We start from the raw sequence: 21,264 nt of genomic DNA on the forward strand, positions 1-21,264 counted from the left end.
AAGTTTTGCACTTGATGCTTTACTAAAATGAATTGAGTATCAGGGTGCCTTGGAGAGCTTGTTCATCTGGACCTCAGGCCTTGTCTCATGAAAGAAGAAAAAACAAGAGAAAAAAGTGCCTCCTCCCAATGAAAATAAAGAGGGTAATCTGCCCTATTTATTGATTGCATAAAAGGTCATGTTTGTTCCTAATTTTTGTAGAAAGAGCCTTCAGGTTTCTGCAAAACTGCCTTACAGCAGATGAGTATTTGGACCAGAAAATGAGGTGGTTTCAGTTGCATGAAGTGACTGCGCTTGCCTGAGGGTGGAATAGCTCAGTGGCGAGTGAAGGAAGGGAAGGGCCTCCATCCTGGGGGGCTCTGTGGGGCTCCCAAAGGCAGTGTGGTCAGCCGGTAGCAAGGGAGCACTTGTGAGGAGGGAGCTTGGAGGTGTTCAACCATTGGGAGACCGTCAGGAGAAGATGCCTCTCAATGGGTGGACTTCAGAGGGTATTATAAACTGGGATTAACGATGTGGTTTCAGGAGATCACTGAGGCAATGTAAGTGGTAAGGTGGCAAGGTGCTGCACAGGACAGCCTTACCGGCCATGGCTGCACACTTGCACGGCTTCTTTTGAGGTGTGCTGGTGGTTTTTTTTAACTGCATAGAACTGATTCAGGGGGCAGAAACACAGCAGAAAACCTGAAGAAGGTTTACCAAGAAGAGGTAAACGGTTTTCTTCCTGAGTCAATGTGAGACTGAGGTGGGGGAAGAGGAACCATCCCTTTGAATTGACTGAACTGAGTCCTAAAACTCTATCTTGTGCCTAGCATGACTGATGAGAAAATACTTAAACTAAGAAATGGGAGAAGAGGCTGGCTTGATTTTCACGCCTGATATTAAAGCACAGAAGAAGGAAAATTGGGTAAATGAGAATTGCACATGCAGTAACACAAATGGTCTATGCAAATGAGCAAAGGAAGGGCAAAAACTAGTAGTAGAAGACTAGTTGTGTAGGTGCTACACTAATAAAAAAAATATACTTACTATATCGAGAAAAGAGGGTGAGGTCAGGGAAGAAAAGCAAATGAGAGGTTTATTATCCAGGCTCTTTTCATTAGTATACAAAACTAGAACAGCTGGTGCTGAATGTGTAACCAGATACAGAGGCAGCGGAAACACGGTCAAATAGCATTCGTGGCCTGAACACAAATACTGAAAATTATGGAGAAAATTAGTAAGGTGTCGTGAATGAAGTGGCACCATGTAAAGAAACGAACAGTAGCACGGACACAGTAGAATCTGTTTGGTCAAAATCACTTTGGGAAGGAATTACGAAAGACCTGTTGTAGACTTTCTAGCTTAGAATTTGTATACAGACAATAGAATAACAATATTATGAGAGAGGAATACTAGTAGGAGTAGTAACATTATAGGTAGGCTATGTAGAAGACCAGATCTTTATTTAAGCACAAATGATATTATAATGATGTGATATTTCTGTACATGGCAGTAAATAGTTTTCTTACCAAAAGAGTAATTCAGAATAGAAGTTGTGTTGTTTTGGACTTGGAAGGAATTGCTGACCTTATAGAAAACGTGATTCTTTAAAAAAATGAAGACAAATCACGAACTGAGTTAATTTGGTTGAAGTTAAATGGGATGATAAAAGGTCAGTAACATTTTTTTTTAAGGCGAACGTTTGTTAAATTAGGAGAACTGGTTAGTGAACATGGGTGAGCTGAGGTACTGGAGGCTTAAATGGAGAAAAGGTTCGACTTGAATCCCAACTAAAGGAAAGGGGGAATTGTGGGAAATTACCTAACCCTTCCAGCAGAGAACCTTCTCCTGGGAGGGATATTGGTAGAGAGAAGGTAATGCAAAAGGAAGGAGGAGTAGATCACCAGAGGAAGTCACTTCTTGGAAGTTGTGGTGGAACAGGAACTGAAAGTATTAGGCTGAGTTAGAATTTACTTAAAGTTCTTAAGAGTTAAAGCAGTTAGTAGAAGTTTCTTTAGACATATAAATAAATTGAGAAAAAAGAAATTCTGCTGTTGTATAGGGAGGGTGGTTTTGAATTAGAGAGAGACTTTAGTTCAAAAGCTAAATAAATACCTTTGCACACTTCTCAGTAAGAAGAGTAACTGTGGGGACAGTGACAGGATGATGAATGGGAACAAGGTTATGAACATGACTACGGTCAAGGTGGAAATTCAAGACAGAAACAGATTCCAAGTAAATAAGGATGTGAAATTGCAGTGTACCAGCTGCATTGCAGTAACTGCCTACGTACCAGTTCTTTCCCTACTGTAAAGTTACTTGCAATAGCTCACTCTATCTAATAAATGTTGTATACACGTAGTGTACGTGGCTCTTCATTGCCTAAGAGCTGAAGTGCAAATCTTTGAGAAATAGAGTGGTTTATAGCCTTATTTTTAAAGTAAAGTTAATTTATATTATGTTGAGCTTTAAAAAAAAAAACTTGTAATTCTTTTTTACATAAAATATTAAGGAACACATTCTGATCTCAGAAGTTGCCATTTCTACTGTATATGCCCTGGAGCTCGTTGAACCTTTCTGTGAACAGATTTAGTTCACTGGAAAAAACAAAAATCTATTCCTGTTTCCTCATCTTCTTAACCTCCCCCCCTTTTTAAACTGAGTTTGTTTCCTGTCAGATTAGTGAGTTAAATTGGCCTATAGTGAGGACCAAGAAGTGCCAGATTTGGTGCAAGATAAGCTTCTACGAGCAGGAAAAAGCCCTTGAAGTCAGCGGGAGCAATGGTGAGTTGTCTTGTGGCTGTCTGGCCTTCGAACTCTGTGTTAGTGCAGCAGAGCTGCGCGTTGCTCTTAGAGGGGCGGCTGTTCAGTGTAGTGGATTTTTCGTTTGTTTTAGCATTCTGTCTGCAAAAATACATGATCTTCGCAAACCTGCCAAAATGAACTTTTGGTGGACAGCCAAAGTCCTTACAGCAGGACTAGTGTAACATGCAACTGATACTGATACTATGTTGCAGTGCTTCCCCTAACATTTGCAGTGTACAACAGTTAAATTCTGGTTTTGACCTAATGCAGGTAAGAGCGCTAGTATAGATCCAGTGTAAATTGTTTTACTTCTGTGTCCTCTTACTCTGTACTCTTGCTTCACTCAAAGTTTGCTAGCTCTTGATGGAACTGTACGAGGTTGTTTTGGAGAGAATTTCTTACGATTTTCAGTGCGGTTGGGCTTCAGGATATGCTTTCCTTCATGTCTGGATTTAATTGTAGATAATTTTGGAGGGAAAACCGTTTCCTTACTTTGGGAAATGCAGCATACTGGTGGCATCTGGTCATTGTACCGAGCAATCAATCAATCACTAGATAAAAAGGGGCAGAAGTGAGAGATACAGAAAATAAACGATCTAAGCAGAATGCCACCGAATAACTTCCCCCCCTCCCCCCCCACTAAAGAATTTATTGTCTGCGACAGCAGTTCTTCACAGCCCTGACCAGAAATGACAAAGAAGTTGTGAGGATGTGCTTACTGGGACCCTGTTCACTCCCCACACGTTAATAAAAGTAATGCACACATATCGGAGGCGATCGGGCCCCTGTAATGAACCTTAATTCCAAACTTCCTTTCTTTCGTAGAGCCCGGTGAGAGTTGTAAGCACGCCCTGACGCTGCCCAGGAAATGGTACTTTTCTTTGGGACCATCTTGCTAATACAGCTTATATTTGTTAGTTTTGATTTTTGTTTCGTAGTAGGAAATGCTTTTCCAAGAACTTGTGGTCATGGATTTTTCCACTCTTATTTTTTGTTGTTGCTAATACTCTTAGGAAATTGCCAGCACTTTGGACCAAGCCGTTGCTTGTGACAGAGGTATGTGAGACTTCACATTCCAGGTTAAAATACCAAGAAATAATAGGATACCTATTAAAAAAAAAAAAAGAAACGGCATTGTCAAGTTAAAAAAGAAAAAGAAAAAAGGCTCTAGTCTGAAATCACTGTATTGACTGCTGGTAAAAATAACAGCAAAGTCTCTGACAGCTGAAAGAGAGAGAAAGGAGGAAAAGCATGTTGCTTTTAAGTTTTTCCCTTTGTTCATTGGCGGTATGCCTATACACCCCATTCAGGGCTCTAGAAATGGTTCACTGACTTGAAACTCTGGCTGCTTTTAATTGTGTGGGTTTTATTTGTTTAAGTAATGTGAGGAAAATACTGAGCTAGGTCTCTCAACATTAAACTATCAACTTTACAAACATTTTTTGTCCGACTCTTCAAACAAGTTAAGAGGGATTCAGGTTTTAGATTTGTTTTGCTGGCTTCCAAATGCCATTTTTTCACTATGGCTTTGAATTGTTATTGCACCCTCAGAGAATCTCACCATGAGCTGGCTGACAGCGTGGTAGTATACATTTACACAGTAAGTCACACGGCACCAAATCCATCTCTAACATTGAAAAGCTGTTGAGGTGTATTCAAGAAGAGTACTGTGCAAGTCATTTGGAGTGTTTTTTCAACATTTTCTGTTGTTAAAAGTGCTTGAAAAACAAACATGCAAAAAATGTACACTTGCATAATATGTGATTTATGAAAGCATAATTGTTCCATTAATTTGGCTTTTAAATATATTAAAAAATCCCTCCTGTATATATAGTGCTTTGTTTGGAAATAAAAGTTCTCTTGCTAAAAGTGAAATGAGAAAAATAAAAACATTTTAGATTACTGAAAATGCCCTGTTTTAGGTTGCGTTTTAAGTACTTCTTTCTTTTGAAGTAAAGTAGAAGACATAATGTTATGTGCATATCAGATGTCAACCTTTTGGTGTTTGTTTTATAACAGTGAAACTCAGAAAGGAAAAACACGTAAGTCTTGGTGAGACTTAACTATATCTTCATTAAGTTGTAATTAAACAAAAAGACAAAAGCATCCATGCCGTGTTCAGTATTACTGAGAAATAAGGGCTTACAATATCTGTTTGGGGTTCCCCTTATGATTAGCACCCATCTGTGGTGTTAATGATTGTCTAGTTTTGAACATTTAACTATATGTTTTGGGACAAAATACATGTTGTTCAGTTCTTTCCTTTTAACAAGATTTTCCCTGGTGGCTGCTGAAGGCTGAAGAGGTGTGGATGGACCTAAGGATGGATTCACGCCACAGGCAGAATCTGTCGTTTCAGTTGTTGAGTGGTGGTGTCTTCTTTGGGCATATTCTGAACTTGGATGTTTCTTCATTGTGACAAAGATCCCCTTACAGCTATACAGACGTTTAAGAGTGGAGGGCTTGCTTGAAATACTATTGCCTTCCTGGGTGGTTTGTTTCATTGGTTTATGTAGGATTACTGTCTTCCAGTTGTATTAGTGAGAAAATTTGCATATTTCCTTTTTCATACCTTATATTTTCATTTCAAAAAAAAGACAAGCTTATGATTCAGGGAACAGATATTATATATTTCTTCTTTCATGTGTCCCCATCCCGCCCCATACTGCGTGTTCCCCCCTGTCCCACCCCCACCCCCCCCACCCCCCGCTTTTTAAATAGTGCTCAACCTCTCACCTAGAAAGTCAACTATTTGTCTCATGCTTCAAATGTTACAACATTTGGTGGAAGAGCCACGTGTACTAGAGCTGCACAACTGGATAAGCAAAAACAGCCTTTGTCCTAACCAGTGGGGCTGTGTTCTTGCTTATTTTTGGCTGCTGGAAAAAATTATAAGCAACTGAGTCCCTCTGTCAGACTGGCATCGGTAGTGTCTTGTTGCGTTATGAATGGTTGCTGCTGGGTGGACTGTGAGAACTCAGCTGGTCCGGTACTTGGGGTTTTTGGAAGCAAAGGTGCGTGTGCTTTCACATGGTTTCATTAAAATAAATATTCCCAATTATCTTATAATTTTTAACTTAGTCTATTAGTGCTGTGGGAAATGGACATTGCAGTGGTGTCCCTCTTTAGAAAGACAGGGAGAAGTTAAGTGACACAGGTTCCCCAAGGTAACTGCTGCAGAACCAGGAACTGGAATCCTGTTTTCCAGTCTCACCGGGTGTGATTCAGCTCCGGATTAAGATATCCGAATCACAGAAAAGTCTAGGTTGGAAGGGACCTCTTGAGATCATCTGGTCCAACCTTTTGCTGAAAGCAAAGTTATTCAGTGCCCTGTTAAGCTGAGTCTTAGCTATTTCCAGCAAAGGGAACTACTTCTCTGGGCTTCTCCATTTAATTCTTCTCACAGTGAGCAACTTCTCCTCATGTCTGGATGGAGTTTCCCCTGAAGCAGCTCAGGCCTGTTGCCTCCTGTTCTCTGTGCATCCTTGTGAAGAGACCAGCTCCTTCTTTGTTTATGAACTATGAACTCTGTAGGTGTCAGTTCTTGTGCTCTGCTAAAATAGTGTCTTGGTGCTGCAGACCTCCAATACCCATAACATGAATACAGGAAGCCCATGTCAGGGATTGCCATCTGATTTGAACACGTTCCCTAGTTGCACTTGTGGGGTAGTAGATGTGACGTACGTAGTCGAGTGTTGGCTCGGCTCTTTTTGACATGCAACTGAGTGGGATGGCACCTGCAGTGAAGATTCCCTTCTTGACTCCATGGTTCAGCCAAGCAAATGCTGGAGAACAGTAAGAATCAGTCAGGACACATTTTTCTCTTTGCTATGAAGAGTTCATGAGCAAAGGAAGAAAACATGTTTCATAACTCTCCTGCAAAACTACAAGTGTTTGGAAATTGACAGATTTTGTAATATTCTCTGTGAGTCCAACTGATCTCATTTATGTAATATGTAACTTCTAAAATAAATGTTTAGTGCAACCAGTATCTATCATTGTATCTTTTTCCCCCCCAAAAAATTGTCTCGTTTAACTTGATGATCATTTTATTTAAGAGTTTGATTCATCAGATTTGTCCTGGAATGTAGACTTACTATTGTACATAATTTTATTAGGAATTGAGATGAAAATTTTCGTTGCCTCAGAATCAATGGTGAGCTCCTGTTGACTTCAGCTTGTCCAAGATTATGATGCTACAGTGTAATATCAAAAGATTTATCAGTATTTATTTCACTTGCCCTGATGATAATAATTTCCTTTTCTGTGAATGAAAATACAAATACCTGAATCATGCTACCTAGATAAGATTTTTGGGGTAGTGAACAGAAATTTAGCGGCTCACTGGGGATATTTGAATTGCCCATTTCAGTAGAATTTGTTCAGAATGCCTTCCTCCTGCCTCTCATGCTTGTTGTATCTGATTCATTTTCAGAGCAGCAGAGCCATGTCCCACATATAAGGAATATGAATTATAATTTTGATCATAAATGAATTAGCTCTGAAGTGAACATTTGCTCTCTTGCCATTTTGTTAAAAGCCTTTTCAGTTCCCGATGTCTGTTAGACAGGGGTTTTAAGGATACAGCGTTTTCTCTGCTTCTTATGTCTATAGCATTCATCACAGAAAAGGAAAATGTTATTTCAGTTTTGTTGATACTGAAAATAAGTTCTTGTCACTTGTTTAGTGTTAGCGTTTTCAGTGTATCCAGGACTGTAATTTGTAGTATCGTCTGCTATAGCTCACACAGAGGAAACTGTTATTCAACCTGTATGTATTCTAGGACAGTAGATAGGATAATTTGTCCTGTTGATTATGAATGTAAATATTGTTTTTAAGGCAATGGTAACCAAGAGTATTTTTCCTATTTACAGAGCAAGCTTTACATGGAAGGATTTAGAAGCCTAAAAGAAGGAGAACCAGTGGAATTTACTTTTAAGAAATCTTCCAAAGGCCTTGAATCAATACGGGTAACAGGCCCTGGTGGGAGCCCCTGTTTAGGAAGTGAAAGACGACCCAAAGGGAAGACAGTACAAAAAAGAAAACCAAAGGGAGATAGGTAATTACCTTACTTTGCTATCCCCCCGCCCCATTTTTTTCTTTGCAAGTTTTTCTTGAAATTATGTTTTCAGCATTTATTCATTTGTGAAAGGAAACCCTTCTATGTAAATTTGGTTTTTACATGTAGCCTAGCAGTTTGGTTAAACTTATTAAGCTGTATCTATACAACTACATAAATCACCCACTTGATTGGTTTTATTTGAGAAGGTTTTATTGAATTAGAGGGAGCCTGCAAAGGAATGTAATACTATTTTGAAAATATTACTGTTAGACTGAGAAGAGAGGTCAGTCTGAATACAGGTGAAATAACGTCATGTTTAGGTGAGAGTTGTGCATGCTAAAGAGACTATTGTGTGCAGTGGGGTTTTAAACTGTGCATCAGTAGTTTTATACAGAAGAAAGTGTAGGTGGTGCAGTCAGGGTTGAGATGTACATAATTTGATTAATTATATTTTTACTTAGCGAACAGAGTATCAGGTGTTTCCAAAAGTTTTAATGCCTGGTGGTCTGAAGAACTGTTGTAATAATATTTTACAAATTCCAGGTGTTGTCGTTTAACCCCAGTCGGCAACCAAGCACCACACAGCCGCTCGCTCACACACCCCCCCACACACACCCCCCACACACACCGGTGGGATGGGGGAGACAATCGGAAGGGCAAAAGTAAGAAAACTCGTGGGTTGAGATAAGAACAGTTTAACACTTGAAATAAAAAATAATAATAATAATAATAATAATAATAATAATAATAATAATAATAATAATAATAAAGTAATGAAAAGGAAAACAACAAAAAGAGAGAGAGAAACAAAACCCAGGAAAAACAAGTGATGCAACCACTCACTGCCTGCCAACCAATGCCCAGCCAGTCCCCAAGCAGCAATCGCTGCCCCCCGGCCAGCTCCCCCCAGTTTATATACTGAGCATGACATCATATGGTGTGGAATATCCCTTTGGCCAGTTTGGGTCAGCTGTCCTGGCTGTGCCCCCTCCCAGCTTCTTGTGCACCTCCTCGTTCGTAGAGCATGGGAAGCTGAAAAAGAAAAGTCCTTGACTAGTGTAAGCACTACTTAGCAACAACTAAAACATCGGTGTGTTATCACATTATTCTCATGCTAAATCCAAAACACAGCACTGTACCAGCTACTAGGAGGAACATTAACTCTGTCCCAGCCAAAACCAGGACACCAGGTTAGTCTTGAGAGCTGCACTTCTTTATACATAGGTGCAGCAGTCTGACTTGCACTCTTTTACTTTACTTTCTGCCTCTGATGGCTTGAAGAAGTTCCGTAATCCTCTTCACTACAAAGCCACCTGCACCTAGTTCCCCAAGGACAGCCTTCCTGCCCATAAGCTCTTGTATTTAGGTGAATCTCCTTTTTTTCCTCATGGTATTGCCCAGCCCAGTAGCTGTAATGACTGAGATCAAGGGGAATATATAGTTTGTGAAGGATCCTAGTGAGAACACCCAAACAGCCAAGTTTTGCCTGCAGTATTTGATGTATGGCATGACTGAGAAGTGGCTCTCTTCCATTGCAAATTCTGAAGCGAAGAGTAGCTTGGGAAAGAGGGGGTCACCTGGAAAGGCAGTGTAGCCCAGCCTCGAGAAACAGGGCAAGAGAAGCCTTTGCTGGCTACAGATGAACTCCACTTGTCCCCACCTCTGTTAAAAGCCTTCTCTTTTTTTTTTCTCTCTCTCTTTTTTTTCTTTTTTTTTAATTAAGGACTGGAGACAACATGATAGTTGTCTCTCTTTCACCTTCTTCGTAAAAGCTAAAGGCCATGAACAAAATTTATTGCTGCTGTAACAGATCAGAGTCCATAACCACAACAAGGAGACACTTTGTAAGCCAGACAAAGCTTTCTTTTTGATTGCTCACCATATCTGGCCTTTCAGAGTTGTGTTGCATGCAAAGGCTGTGAAAAATCTTTTTTTTTTTTTTTTTTTTTTAAGCTAGGCTTCCAGAGAATTAAGACTGTAATTACTAATCTGTTTAGGGTATTAGCATTACCATTGTTATTGATGTTTCATAGTATGGCATCAAATAAAGGCCACAGTCATGCAGTCATGATACTGTTGTCCTGTTTGTAGCAGATGTGTGTGAAGGCAGTCCTTGCTTCAAAAACCTTGAAATTTAAATGGACAGGTTGTAAGTAGACCAGGAAAAACTACATATTGAAGGAGACAGGGATTTGAACAAATGTAGATATCTATAGTGCACAGTATAGTCAAGGCAGAGGAAGCAGTACTTTCAGAGTGCAATTCATCTCATCCTAGGGAAGCATCTAAAATATTGGGGATCAGTCTTGCCTTGTGACTGTTTCTCTTCAGGGACTACAAAGGGAGCCTAGCTCCAATGCTGTAGATACTTCTCTTACAGTCTCTGAAGTTAGGCGATATGAATCCTACTTTCAGTGACGTTTTTTGATAGCTAAAGCATAGAAAAAACGGATATACCCTAAAAAACAGTGCAGAGGGGTGATCCATGAGACAATGCACTCTTTCATGTTCACTTGCCTTTAAAGAAGGAAAAATTCAAAATTAAATTGATTTGAATATGAAAGCATGGGCAAAAACATCTACACACTTATGTCTCAAAATTCTTATGCTTAAGTCATAAGACACCAAAAAGGTCTGAAATTTGAAATGTCTGAAGTAGCATTGACGTTATCACTCAGTGAGGAGCAGTGTCTTTGCTTGAAGGAAAATTAGTTTTCACTGAAATCCTAGCCAATAAAAGTGCATCTTTCTTGAAGATTGCTGTTGTACTGTGAGAACTGCCTCCATTTATGAAAGCTAATTCCATGTTCTTGTGTTTATCTCTTTTCTACATTATCAGCGTAACAGTGTGAGGGCCCAGCCTCACTGCATCTTTTTGAATGGATCCCATTTGAATGGATCCCGTGACTCTATTAGTGGTGTAGGCGGGATTTAAGGCAGAAGGGAAGACTGACAAAGAGTTAGAGATAGCAAAGGTGGCATAAAGAAAGGGAAAAGCAGCAATATGTGCAGAGAGGGGGGAAAAAAAAAAGTCATGACACTGAGGTTACCAAATATTGGTGCTTTTTGGTAGGTTTTGTGGTGCTTCCACAATAGACTCAAGAGTCTCTGTAATTTGCAGAGTGTTGTTGCTGTGGGGTCCTTGCTACGATAATATTTCCCCTTCAGCGTTACTGTGGGCTGTATTAATTTTATAACATGAGTGGGAAGGCTTTGTAATTGCTCTTGGTGATACTGGCCACTTCAGCATCTTTCCCAGCTAGCATGTTAGCACATGCCAGTACGAGGAAGGGAAAGTCTTTTGTGGTCCGTGTGAAATGAAGCTGCGGCTGTAAGAAGCCTGCAGGCTTTAAGTTCCCAGACCTTACTTTAAGCTATTGTAATATCTATGTGTCTTAGGTATATATTTTTTCACAGTGTCTAGAGTAATCTGGGCTAGAGGGGGGATTTCTAAACAAGACTCAGCTGGGATTGGCATCTGACACGTGCTGGGCTCAGAAGTGGTGTATTATGGCAGAGATGCACAGTGGCAGCTCCTGGGGCTGGTCTCTACCTGAGTAAGCCAGGGGATGAATTTGCAACGCATTACACTGCGGCAGGTTGCAGCTCCCTTCGTAGGAACTCTTAACACATTCTGAACACAGTGTGTTTTGCTCAGCTTTGACAGTGAGCTGACACAAAAGCACGTTATGCTGCTCTCTAGGAATGACCGCGGGGAGCTGATGCAGAAAAGATAAAGTACTCTGAATTCACACCTTAATCACCTGCTCAGTAACTTGTAGACAAGTCTGTGAAATCTTGATTTACAGTAGAGTAACTGAAATCAGAACCTAGCCCACCATCTCAGAATAAGGTTTGGAGGAGGGAAAAGGGAGGAAGGAAAAAAAATTATGCTTTTTTTGTTTGTTTGTTTGTTTGTTTGTTTGAACAAACACTCCCGGTGTTTGTATGTGACCTAAAATGAAACCAGGTAAAGGACCATTTTAACAGTTGTAATTTTTTATTTAAGATTATTTTTATAAATTTGCATAGCTGGGGAAAATACTCTTTAGTGCGGTGTATGTTTAAATAAATTTTACCCACAGACCTTTGGCACAATATTAACCGAGAAGATGCATGATGCTCACAGGACTAGAAGCTGGAGTTATCTTTGGGACCTAGAGGTATTATCCAGTATCTGTAAATAGTCCTAGTAGGACCTCAAAGTTGGATACTTTTTCAGCAGAGTGTCTGTAGTGCTGTATCTGCTTGGCTTGGCACTTGCTTCACGTGGAACGTTTCAGGGGGACAGGGAGGATCACAACTTTTTTTGTTTGTTTGTTTTGAAGTATTTACACCAAAATGGAAGCAATAAAATGAAGCAAGAAGGAAGGGACAAGGAAGAAATAATTAAGGGTGTAGCTCCATCTCCCAGTTCTAATTTATGACATTTCAGTCCTATGCTACCCTCTGCTAACATCACACTTGTGGCAGGGAAGCTTTCTAGCACAGGTGACCTGTATCAGAAAGTGGTTTGGATTTAAACGTGTAATAAGTAAGCAGTATGTTGTGAGATTTTGGGTTTGACATGAAACATTTCACTGACTTGGTTTATAGCGCAGCCCTGCAAGTAAACTGTGAGGGAGGGAGCTGGGAGCTGCTGGAAATGAGGGAGCTTAATGAAGCATTGCCACTGGCTACACAGTAATGCTGAATTATGTTCTGGGAATATGGCTAGTGAAACAGCTGTGTATTTCTAGCTCAGTTGGCTAAATAGTGATGACCACTGCAGCATCACTTTAACACTTCAAAAACCTTTTTCCAATGTAGACATCTACAAAGGAGAGACAACTAGAAAAGAAGTGGTTTTGTGTTAAGATGTAATGAATGGTGTTTGCCAGTAACTCTTGGACATGACCAAAAGCATAATTTTCAAATGAAGAAAAACATTTCTAAACCACCGATTGGGTGGAAATAGAGGCACTTAGGGAAGGGAGGCTGTAATTAAATAATGTAATACTTCCCTGATGAACTGTCACTTAAAATTAGTTTGTGTCTGAGTCAGACAGAAACAGATTTAATATCTGAAGACATTCTGCAGATGATCTGAAGTCAGACTATAATAAGAAAATCTTAAAAGTCATCTTTAAAAGCTCATGATCTGCACAAACAGCCACTAAACCAGTGTGATGCAGGCAGAGATGATGGCATGGTGGAGTGCTGTGGAGAACATTTGGATTGAAGTTAACAGGACTAGGAGAGCTAGTTTAGGATAGCAAAGTTACATGATACAAAGTCACTTCAAACTTGAGATTATATCAATTCCATCTCTACTGACTGAATCACGCTCAAGTGTATAATTTAATTTTCATAGAAAAGCCTCCTACGGCTTGAGCCGAGCAGATTTTTGTGAAGGAGACATGAATAACGCGAGTGGTACAGGCTGGGAAGGAGAGCCCTGAACTAGTACCGAAATGGGAGAAGCTCATAAAAACCATGCTTAACAGACAGATGGGGCCAAGGCGGATGGGGAAAGCCCGTTGGAGTCCCTTTGCCCGAGAGCTGGGAGGCAAGGCCAGGCCAGCGGTCACCACACACAGCTATGACACAAGGGGCACGTCGGCTCCTGCCCTCGGCCAGCCCCGGGGACCTGCTTTGGGCAGGTCCTGAACAGCACTGGGGTGAAACGGGGGGCAGACGAAGCAAGAGCGCCCAGCCATCCAGAAAAATGAATGAAAAGTTCAGGGAGTTGTAGCCTTTGGCACAAAATGGTGTCAGCATGTCACTGTCAAAGGGTTGCATTTTTCTGCTCCTCTCCGAGGTAGATCACATTCACAGTTCTGCCATTTTCTAAAGAGGAAGCTGGCACAGAAGTAATTCAGAAGTTGCATGGCTTTTACACAGATTTCTTAAAAATACAGCCTTGCAAAAGGACCTTACTCGAGGGTGGTGCTTCAGAAATTAAAATGTGAACACCTCCTCCTCCCTGACTCTCTTTCACCTGATTTTAGATGGTAAGAATTTCTTTCCAGTTTTCATTCTTGCTTTTCCCATTTTTCAAGCATAGGGCATTTTCTTGGCTGTTTGCTTTTTCCCTGCTTCACAGCGATTCTGTTGGGTGTTCAGTTCCTCTTTCCAGTGATGTTTGAGACCCCTCTTAGGCTTATGGACTGCAAAGACCACTGTAATTTTTGTTGTCTCACATGAAAACTGCTGTATGAAATGAGGTCCCTCCGGCCTACTATCCTCTTCCAACAGGAGCGTGTATTTAAGGAGAGATTGTAAGAAATAGGGAGAAATAGCTTTCCATCTCTTGCAATTAGTACTGAAGTACTAATTAGTGGTAGCAATTAGTGGTTTAGGCATTTCTTCAGCATCAACACCTAATCTGCAAAAGACAATTAGATGATGTGTTAAGTACCTGAGTTGCTGGATGCAACTTCCTCTTGGATCCCCAAGCAAAATTTGAGATTATTTGTGCAGACTTTTATATAGTTAATAATTTGCGCACTTACACAATAGGTTAGAAAGGGGGATAAACACCAGTCTGAGATGTGCTTTCTTACATGATCTTATTGGTATTTGCTGACTGTGCCATAATAAGCCACTAAACTAGTATGAACTGCTCGTAACAGGAGCAGCAGAATGCTGCTAGATTTTAAAAAAGGGGCAAAAACCAAAAAGCCCAAGAGCTTTGCATTACTCCAGTACTTTAAGCAGGTTGTATCTTTGTTGGACTGCAATCATTAGGGACAAAGTTTCCCGTACTTGCTCTTTTTTTTCAGGCTGACAACTTTTTGGAAGGTTTAGCAACAGTTCAGGTTTTTCCAAGAGTGGGGTAAAACCAGAGGGCTTTATTAATAGGGTTAAAAAAGAGGTAACTTTTAAAAATAGCTGCCGCTTGGTGCTGTGGATCAGAGGCTTGAAAGCTGGCTTGGAGATGGATCTCTAGGGCAGGGGGTTAATCTTTTCTTGTCTTTGTGCAGACCCATCCAAGTCTAAGGCAGAAGCCTCTGAAAAGTATTACTGCATATATTCATTAGACAGCCCTTGTTAAAATCTCTACATCACCCATCCGTGTTTAAGGGAGCTCAGCAGCCACAGCCTTCCTGCATACCAGTCACACGGCGTGCTTCCAGGACTCAGTCCATCCAGCCTGATGAGAACAGAATCAGATCTCCAAGACTGGGTATTTTCTTCACCAAAAGATGAAAAGAAGGTGGCTTAAGGGAGGAAAGACAAAACAACTGCCACTGACTGTTGTGTATAGCGCCCGATATCTATGGACCATACACTGTTTGGCATGATTTCATCTCCAGCCTGGAGTGTAGCTAAATTTCAGCCTTCTGGAAATGCCAGATGTAGAGCTATGGTAGAATAAGTGCCCCAGAGCGAGAGCACAAGCAGGAAAGCCTCACCTCTCAGAAGACAGCAAGCCATGGCTAGCCTAGCTTCTACCCCCAGATCCAGCACACAGCATCGGGAGTTGCCTTCCTCAAAAGATAGTGGCTTTCCCTTCCTGCCTACTTACATAGCTCAGTCAGTCAGGAGCCAGGATGCAGAGCTGAAAGATCAGTACTCAAATGTCGGAGCTAGGTGTAGGAATGGTTACAGTTGTGCATAACAATATGTTTAATATTAGAATAAAAGACTTTGTCTTTCAGAAGACAGTGCAGAGAACATTGTTTAATTTGCAAAGCTAAGTGCCCATAGTTAGATGCAGACTACAAAGCTTGATTTGGTCCCTTACCAGCTGCACTGCTTCTGAGACCAAGATCAGTTAGAATTATTTCGGGGTACCCAGGCACACTGTAGTATTCTGGGTGGTGATACAGGCATTTCCTCGTTCATTTGAAGGGCCGTTCACTTGTTTCACACGCTTTTAACTACCAAATTCACCAGAAGGCAACTTGAAAGTAAGGGCTCATTTCAGATACCCCATTGCTGGTGAACCTGCGTGACCATGCAGTGTTTCAGCCTGCTCGCTCGGGTGCGGGTGGGAATTGGCCTTTGCAGTTAGGTGCAGAAATCAAAACACACAAAAATACGTGCTTCCTTTCCATCAGATGTGCCTTCTGATAGGGCTATTCACATACTTCAAGTGAATGCAAATTTCTGCGCTAAAGCAAGAACTGGGAACCTGGTGGCAGTGATATCATGAAGTGATATCTAAGCCTAATTTTCTTCATTGCAAGCTTATATTAAGAATAAAGTCTGAATAAAGTTGTCTTTGGTATCTGTTTGTATGAGCATACAGTTAAGAAGGGATGGGCCCCAAATTTTTCATAGTGTTTATAATAAGAAATCCAAATTTGATGCTAAAGTAAGTAGATACAAATCTGAAAATGTACAAGGAACAGATGAAGTGAGTAGGAAGGTGTCGTTTTTATGCAGCCTCATGTAGAGTAAAGCTGTCCCTGCACAGCAGATGGGTTTCTTAAGTACATACGCTGTTTTTGGAATGCAGGATATTTTTCTTTAATCGGATGTCTTCTCAGGCCTCGTGTTTTCTGAGTATTTCACCCCCTTTCATCAAGGAACGAGCTCCCTCTCATTTACAGTAAAGTACCAACATATATTTAGGCCTTTGCTATGGTATACTGATATGCCTAATGATCACACTGGAGTCTCACCTGCAGTAATGATTGCCCATACCTGAAGGAATTTAGAAGCAAGAAAGAATCGAGAACTTTGCACAATTTAATGGAAAGTATGCATAACTTCAGTAGAGCGTATGTTAAAAGTATTTCAGTAAATAATTTATGAAACATTGTTTCTGTTTCTAAAAATCTTCCTAATATAACTGGCATCTTCCTTAATTCAAATTTCTCTCTCACTGTTTAATTTCTTACTACTATACGAATATACTACTTTCAAGTAGACAAGAATAAACAAAAAAAGTGCATACATTTTCAGGGCCCAACTCAGTAAATACTTAAGCCTGTGCTTTGAAAGTGGTAGGGAAGAGGGCATTATTTGAAAAGATTTCCCCGATCATGGAAATTTCTTTTTAAGCTGATGTTGACCATGACTATAGACTGTGCTGATTTTTGCTCATGTGACACACTATAGCTATCAATGAACTGGGAAAAGAACTGCGAGTAGGACGAATTGTCTTTTAAAAAGGTGCACACAGTCTGTGCTATATTTTATTACAAAAACGTTCAATGTAAATACTTAAACCCCAAATCCCTTTTATTTTAGGAAAACAGTTGCATTTCCTTGATTTTCTTGATGTGTTACACTCCACTGCCTAGCAAGTGTACTCAAAGTATGTAATAAATATATAACACTAAGGAAAGATTATAATGGTGATTCCAGATGATGGAAAAATTTGCCATATATCTTGGCCTGTTGAAAAAGATACCAAGAACTTGAAAGTTGGAGAAAACTGAATTATAGCATAGCTGCTAAATCAGATATTCCTAAAACGTTGCCTTTGATTTACTGCTGTTGATGAATCTGAGGCTCTTCAGAAGGAATAAAAGTTCTGGAGCCCTTTAACTTCAAATTAATAAAGTCTGTGCAGTAATATAATTCCAAATCGCTACAGCTGTTTCTTTTATTAGCTGTGGCTTCATGTTTCTGTCCTTGACACTTAAAGATCAAACCTACTTAAATATGAATCATTTAAAAATGTTAATTTACTTCAATATCTTACTTTGTCAAGAAGCTCAGCAGCTCATTATGTAAGAGGAATGTGTCACGGAGGTAGTCATCTCTCTAGTGGTGGTGCAGGCACACTACTGCTATTCCCACTGTGCACACCCCCCACCCCCCAAGTGCATCTACAGTGTGCTAGAGCACTTCTCAAGCAGGTAGTAAGACATAGGCTATGTACTGAAAGAAATCATGGGTTTAAGGGCGTATTTACACCAGGAAAGGTAGATTTATTTGGGGAAAAAAGTGCCGGTTTAAGCCACCCCTGCACAGCGATGTGGCATCCTCCATCCAGAAGTAGCTGGACTGAGCGGGACTTTGCAGTTGCTTCTTCTGGTTATGGGAAGCTGTTCAGAGACGAGACAGTGGAGCTCAAACAGAAATGCTCCTGTGATGTCCATGATCCCTCAGGCAGGGTGACAGGAAGATATTTCAAGGGCAACGGATAGGGAGAAGATTAGGAAGGAGCAGGAATATGAAAACACAGACACGGGGGAGATCAGAAGGGGAGGGAAGAGAAGGGTTTGGGGAGGGGAGGACAGTCCATTGAAAATGGTAGTAGTGTGAGATGCAGAGTTTTCCCAGTCTCCAAATGATCACCTCAAAGCTGGGAGTTCGGGCACTCTTCAGGGAGTGCAGAGAATCCTGAATCCCCTCAGGCACAAACAGGGATTGAATCGGTTTCCTCCATTTTGAAAGACTGCTGCAAGTCAAGAGCTAATGTACAAGGAGCTGAAGTGTAAGTGGGAGCTAAGCTCCTGCTTTGCAGCCCTGCAAAGACTGAGGTGATTCCAGCGGATCTGGGAGAGTGGATCTGAAATGGGACTTTTTGCAGTAGTCTGCTTATTGTGTGTTCCTCGTTTACCGGGTGACAAACGTGACACATCTGGAGTTTGTTTTGCAGAACCACCAAATGCTCCCAGCTGTAACAGTTGCTCAGTTTGAGCTTTGTCCTAAACGTATTGGGTGCTATGAAATAGTAAGTGCTCTGTGGGCTCTAATATTTCAAATTGTTGGGAAAACAACTTTGGCCTTTTTCTTGTGCTTCAGAATCCTGTGCATTTCCTTGATACCAATTAAACCACACAATTTCCTACAGCCATTGCAAAGTAATTAATATTTGTAATGCATGAAGATATCTTGGTGAGAGCCCCAAAGTCAGTACTTCTGTATCGTGTTCAAGATTTAGCTGTATTTAGTGGTGAGTCTAGGCATTGAATTGAGTAGGCTAAAGAAGTATACAATAACTATCTTATATTTCATGCAGCAAATGAGAAAAGGCGATGTAGGAGAACTCACATGTCATCATACAGTTCACAGGCTGTTACTACAGACTAAATTGTTTCTTTTTTGAATGCTGAATTTGTAGGTAATGGGTAGAAATTAGCTTGAACACTCCTCTGACTAGCAGCTAGGCTTGGGGATTTGGACTGTTTTTTCTTTGAAACCGTACTGTGACACTGTAGGACGAGGATGAAGGGGCTGGTTTTGCAGAAGAAATTGCACATACATGTGCAAGAGAGAACAAAGGTGGCCGTGGACAAGCTGGAAGAATAGCGAGCTGAGGCCAGCGTTATTGATGGAGTAGAGGGAGCTGGGTTTGCTCAGTAACAGACCCATGGAACGGTTAAGGAGGAAAGAGTTGCGAAGGGTCACTATGAAATATGGGAGTGAGCTAAACAATTTCTTTTCTTTGATCTCCATTCATTTATAATCTTATTGGTGTTGAGTCTCCTGGCACTAGAGCTTTTACAATGAATAGTTGAAAGTACAAAAATTGATTTAAATTGCGCTGGTCTTGTGCTGAATGGCTTTCTTTAGCCTAGAAGTTACTTAGAGTTTTACTCTTTTAGCTGTTGGACAGTTTAAATGCTAAGCATTTAATTTACTTCAGACAGCTCTGAAAACAATAGCAAACCACAGACTGCTCTTATTTCATTGTCTGCAATTAATGTTGCAACAGCCTTTGCATCAAAGTTTAACCAGAATGCTTTGATTTCCTCAATGATAAATGGGTATCTTTTGACCAATATAAAAAGCTGAAATAGTTCAATGTTTCAAATTCAGCTTCAGATTTGCTAGTGTTTAAAATCAGTATCTCTGCCTTTTTGTTGGGCTAAACTAATAATGTAAAACAAAACAATAGAGTGTGTGTGTGTCTGTGTCTGCATAATGAGACGAGTTGTTCTATAAAATTATGCAGCGTTGCTTCTTCTGTCAGTGGGACAGAATCATCAGTAGTTGGCAATAGGTTTAGAAATTGTATATAGCTCAGATGTAAGCCTATTTATTTACCTTTTTAAAGGTTTAATTTTATTTACATTCTTTTTCCTGAGTTGTTTGTTGTAAATCGCTTCTTTCTGAGTGATAAGTATAGTGATAACTTACTAAGTAAGTATATGAAAAACCTTTAATTTTCTGTTGATCAGGCTGATTTGCCATGTTTTTGTGCTTTGATATATTTTTGGAGAGTCATGGTTAGCTGCTCACATAATAATTGGAATAATAGGAATATGTGCCTACGTCTCCTTTTAATAATTACCTAAAATGTGCTAAGCACTTTAGTTTTCTAAAGGATCCGCAGAGTGTTTTAATTTACTTTTTGTTAAATAGTTCAATGAGATTTTATGTTACTAGATGTGGGAGTATCATTAATCACTTCACTTTTAGAATTTTTGTCCTTATGTACATTGCGTAATGTATAAATTTTACTTGGAGTTCAGAAATAATTTTATCAAATGGTTCGTTCTTGTTATCCCTGTATTTCTAAGTCACTGAAGCCTCATGAAGTTATCTTTCTCCTTTACAATCTATACATTTCATTTATGCATAGAAAAGAAACATCTGGCATTTTTTTAATGAGAGCTGTATGCTCATTGACCAAACAAGCAGCAAGGAATCTGTTGTATAGCTGATTGTGGCAAGAAAATGAGGTAGTAGTCTCACTAATAATCAGTAAAATTTGTATAAACTGGTGCTGTTTCATTTTCTGAGTTAGCTAATCTCATACTTTCACCCTTACAAGAAAACAAATTGTGTATAAAAATGCCTGGCATGGAAAAATGCTACTTTCAAATGTAGAGAAGAAACATTTAAAACATACGTATCTGTGGTTAAAGATGCTGACTCTTAATTCTCTCCTGTCTAGAGCTTTCGTTTTTTATCTTTGAAGTTCAGTCATTATTCCAAGTCACTGCCATTGGTTTTATTTATTTTTGTATCCTACAGAAATTAATTCTAAACAAATAATCGTTTAGATCCAATCTTTTTAGAATATTTATGAATGTAACATATCAACAAGTTTATATTTTATGCAGCCTGGGGAGCTGGATTTTGGAATTTGCTTTTTTAGTCGTTCTTTTGTGGAAGAGAAATCTTTCAGGCATGAATTGATAGTCCAGATCTTTTGCGGTCTGTCTGTGCTAACCTATGACCTCTGTTCTTAGGAGGTCAACATCTGAGGGCAGGAGATTAAGGCAGTTAAAAGATTGGAATGGGAACTGGAATGGAAAAATTAGCCAGCACATTTTGGGTGGAAAACATCAAAGTCATCAAACAATTTGCTTATTTTAAACTCAGTTTAAGGGTAACAAGCTAATTGTACTGTGTTTGTTGACGCAAGCAATTTATATTATTTGAGGACATTAGCACTGAAGAATTTTTTTTTATTGAAGAAACATAATGCCTGTTCAGTATAAACACACTATGTATTTTGTATACTAAATGCTTTTGTGCAACATTTTTTAGGATAATAATTCAGGATCTGATCATACAGTCTG

General features: G+C 39.9%; 1 protein-coding gene across 1 annotated transcript in view; it reads left to right on the plus strand.

Annotated features, from left to right (window-relative positions):
- The window catches only part of LIN28B (lin-28 RNA binding posttranscriptional regulator B), a 90,646-nt gene that overhangs the window by 42,029 nt on the left and 27,353 nt on the right, over positions 1-21,264 (plus strand). The window contains exon 3 of the mRNA XM_076335463.1: positions 7,659-7,843. Coding sequence (XP_076191578.1) covers positions 7,659-7,843 — 185 coding nt within the window. The remainder of the gene's footprint in view (positions 1-7,658; positions 7,844-21,264) is intronic.

This window comes from Aptenodytes patagonicus, chromosome 3 (assembly GCF_965638725.1).
Source record: "Aptenodytes patagonicus chromosome 3, bAptPat1.pri.cur, whole genome shotgun sequence".
NCBI lineage: Eukaryota > Metazoa > Chordata > Aves > Sphenisciformes > Spheniscidae > Aptenodytes > Aptenodytes patagonicus.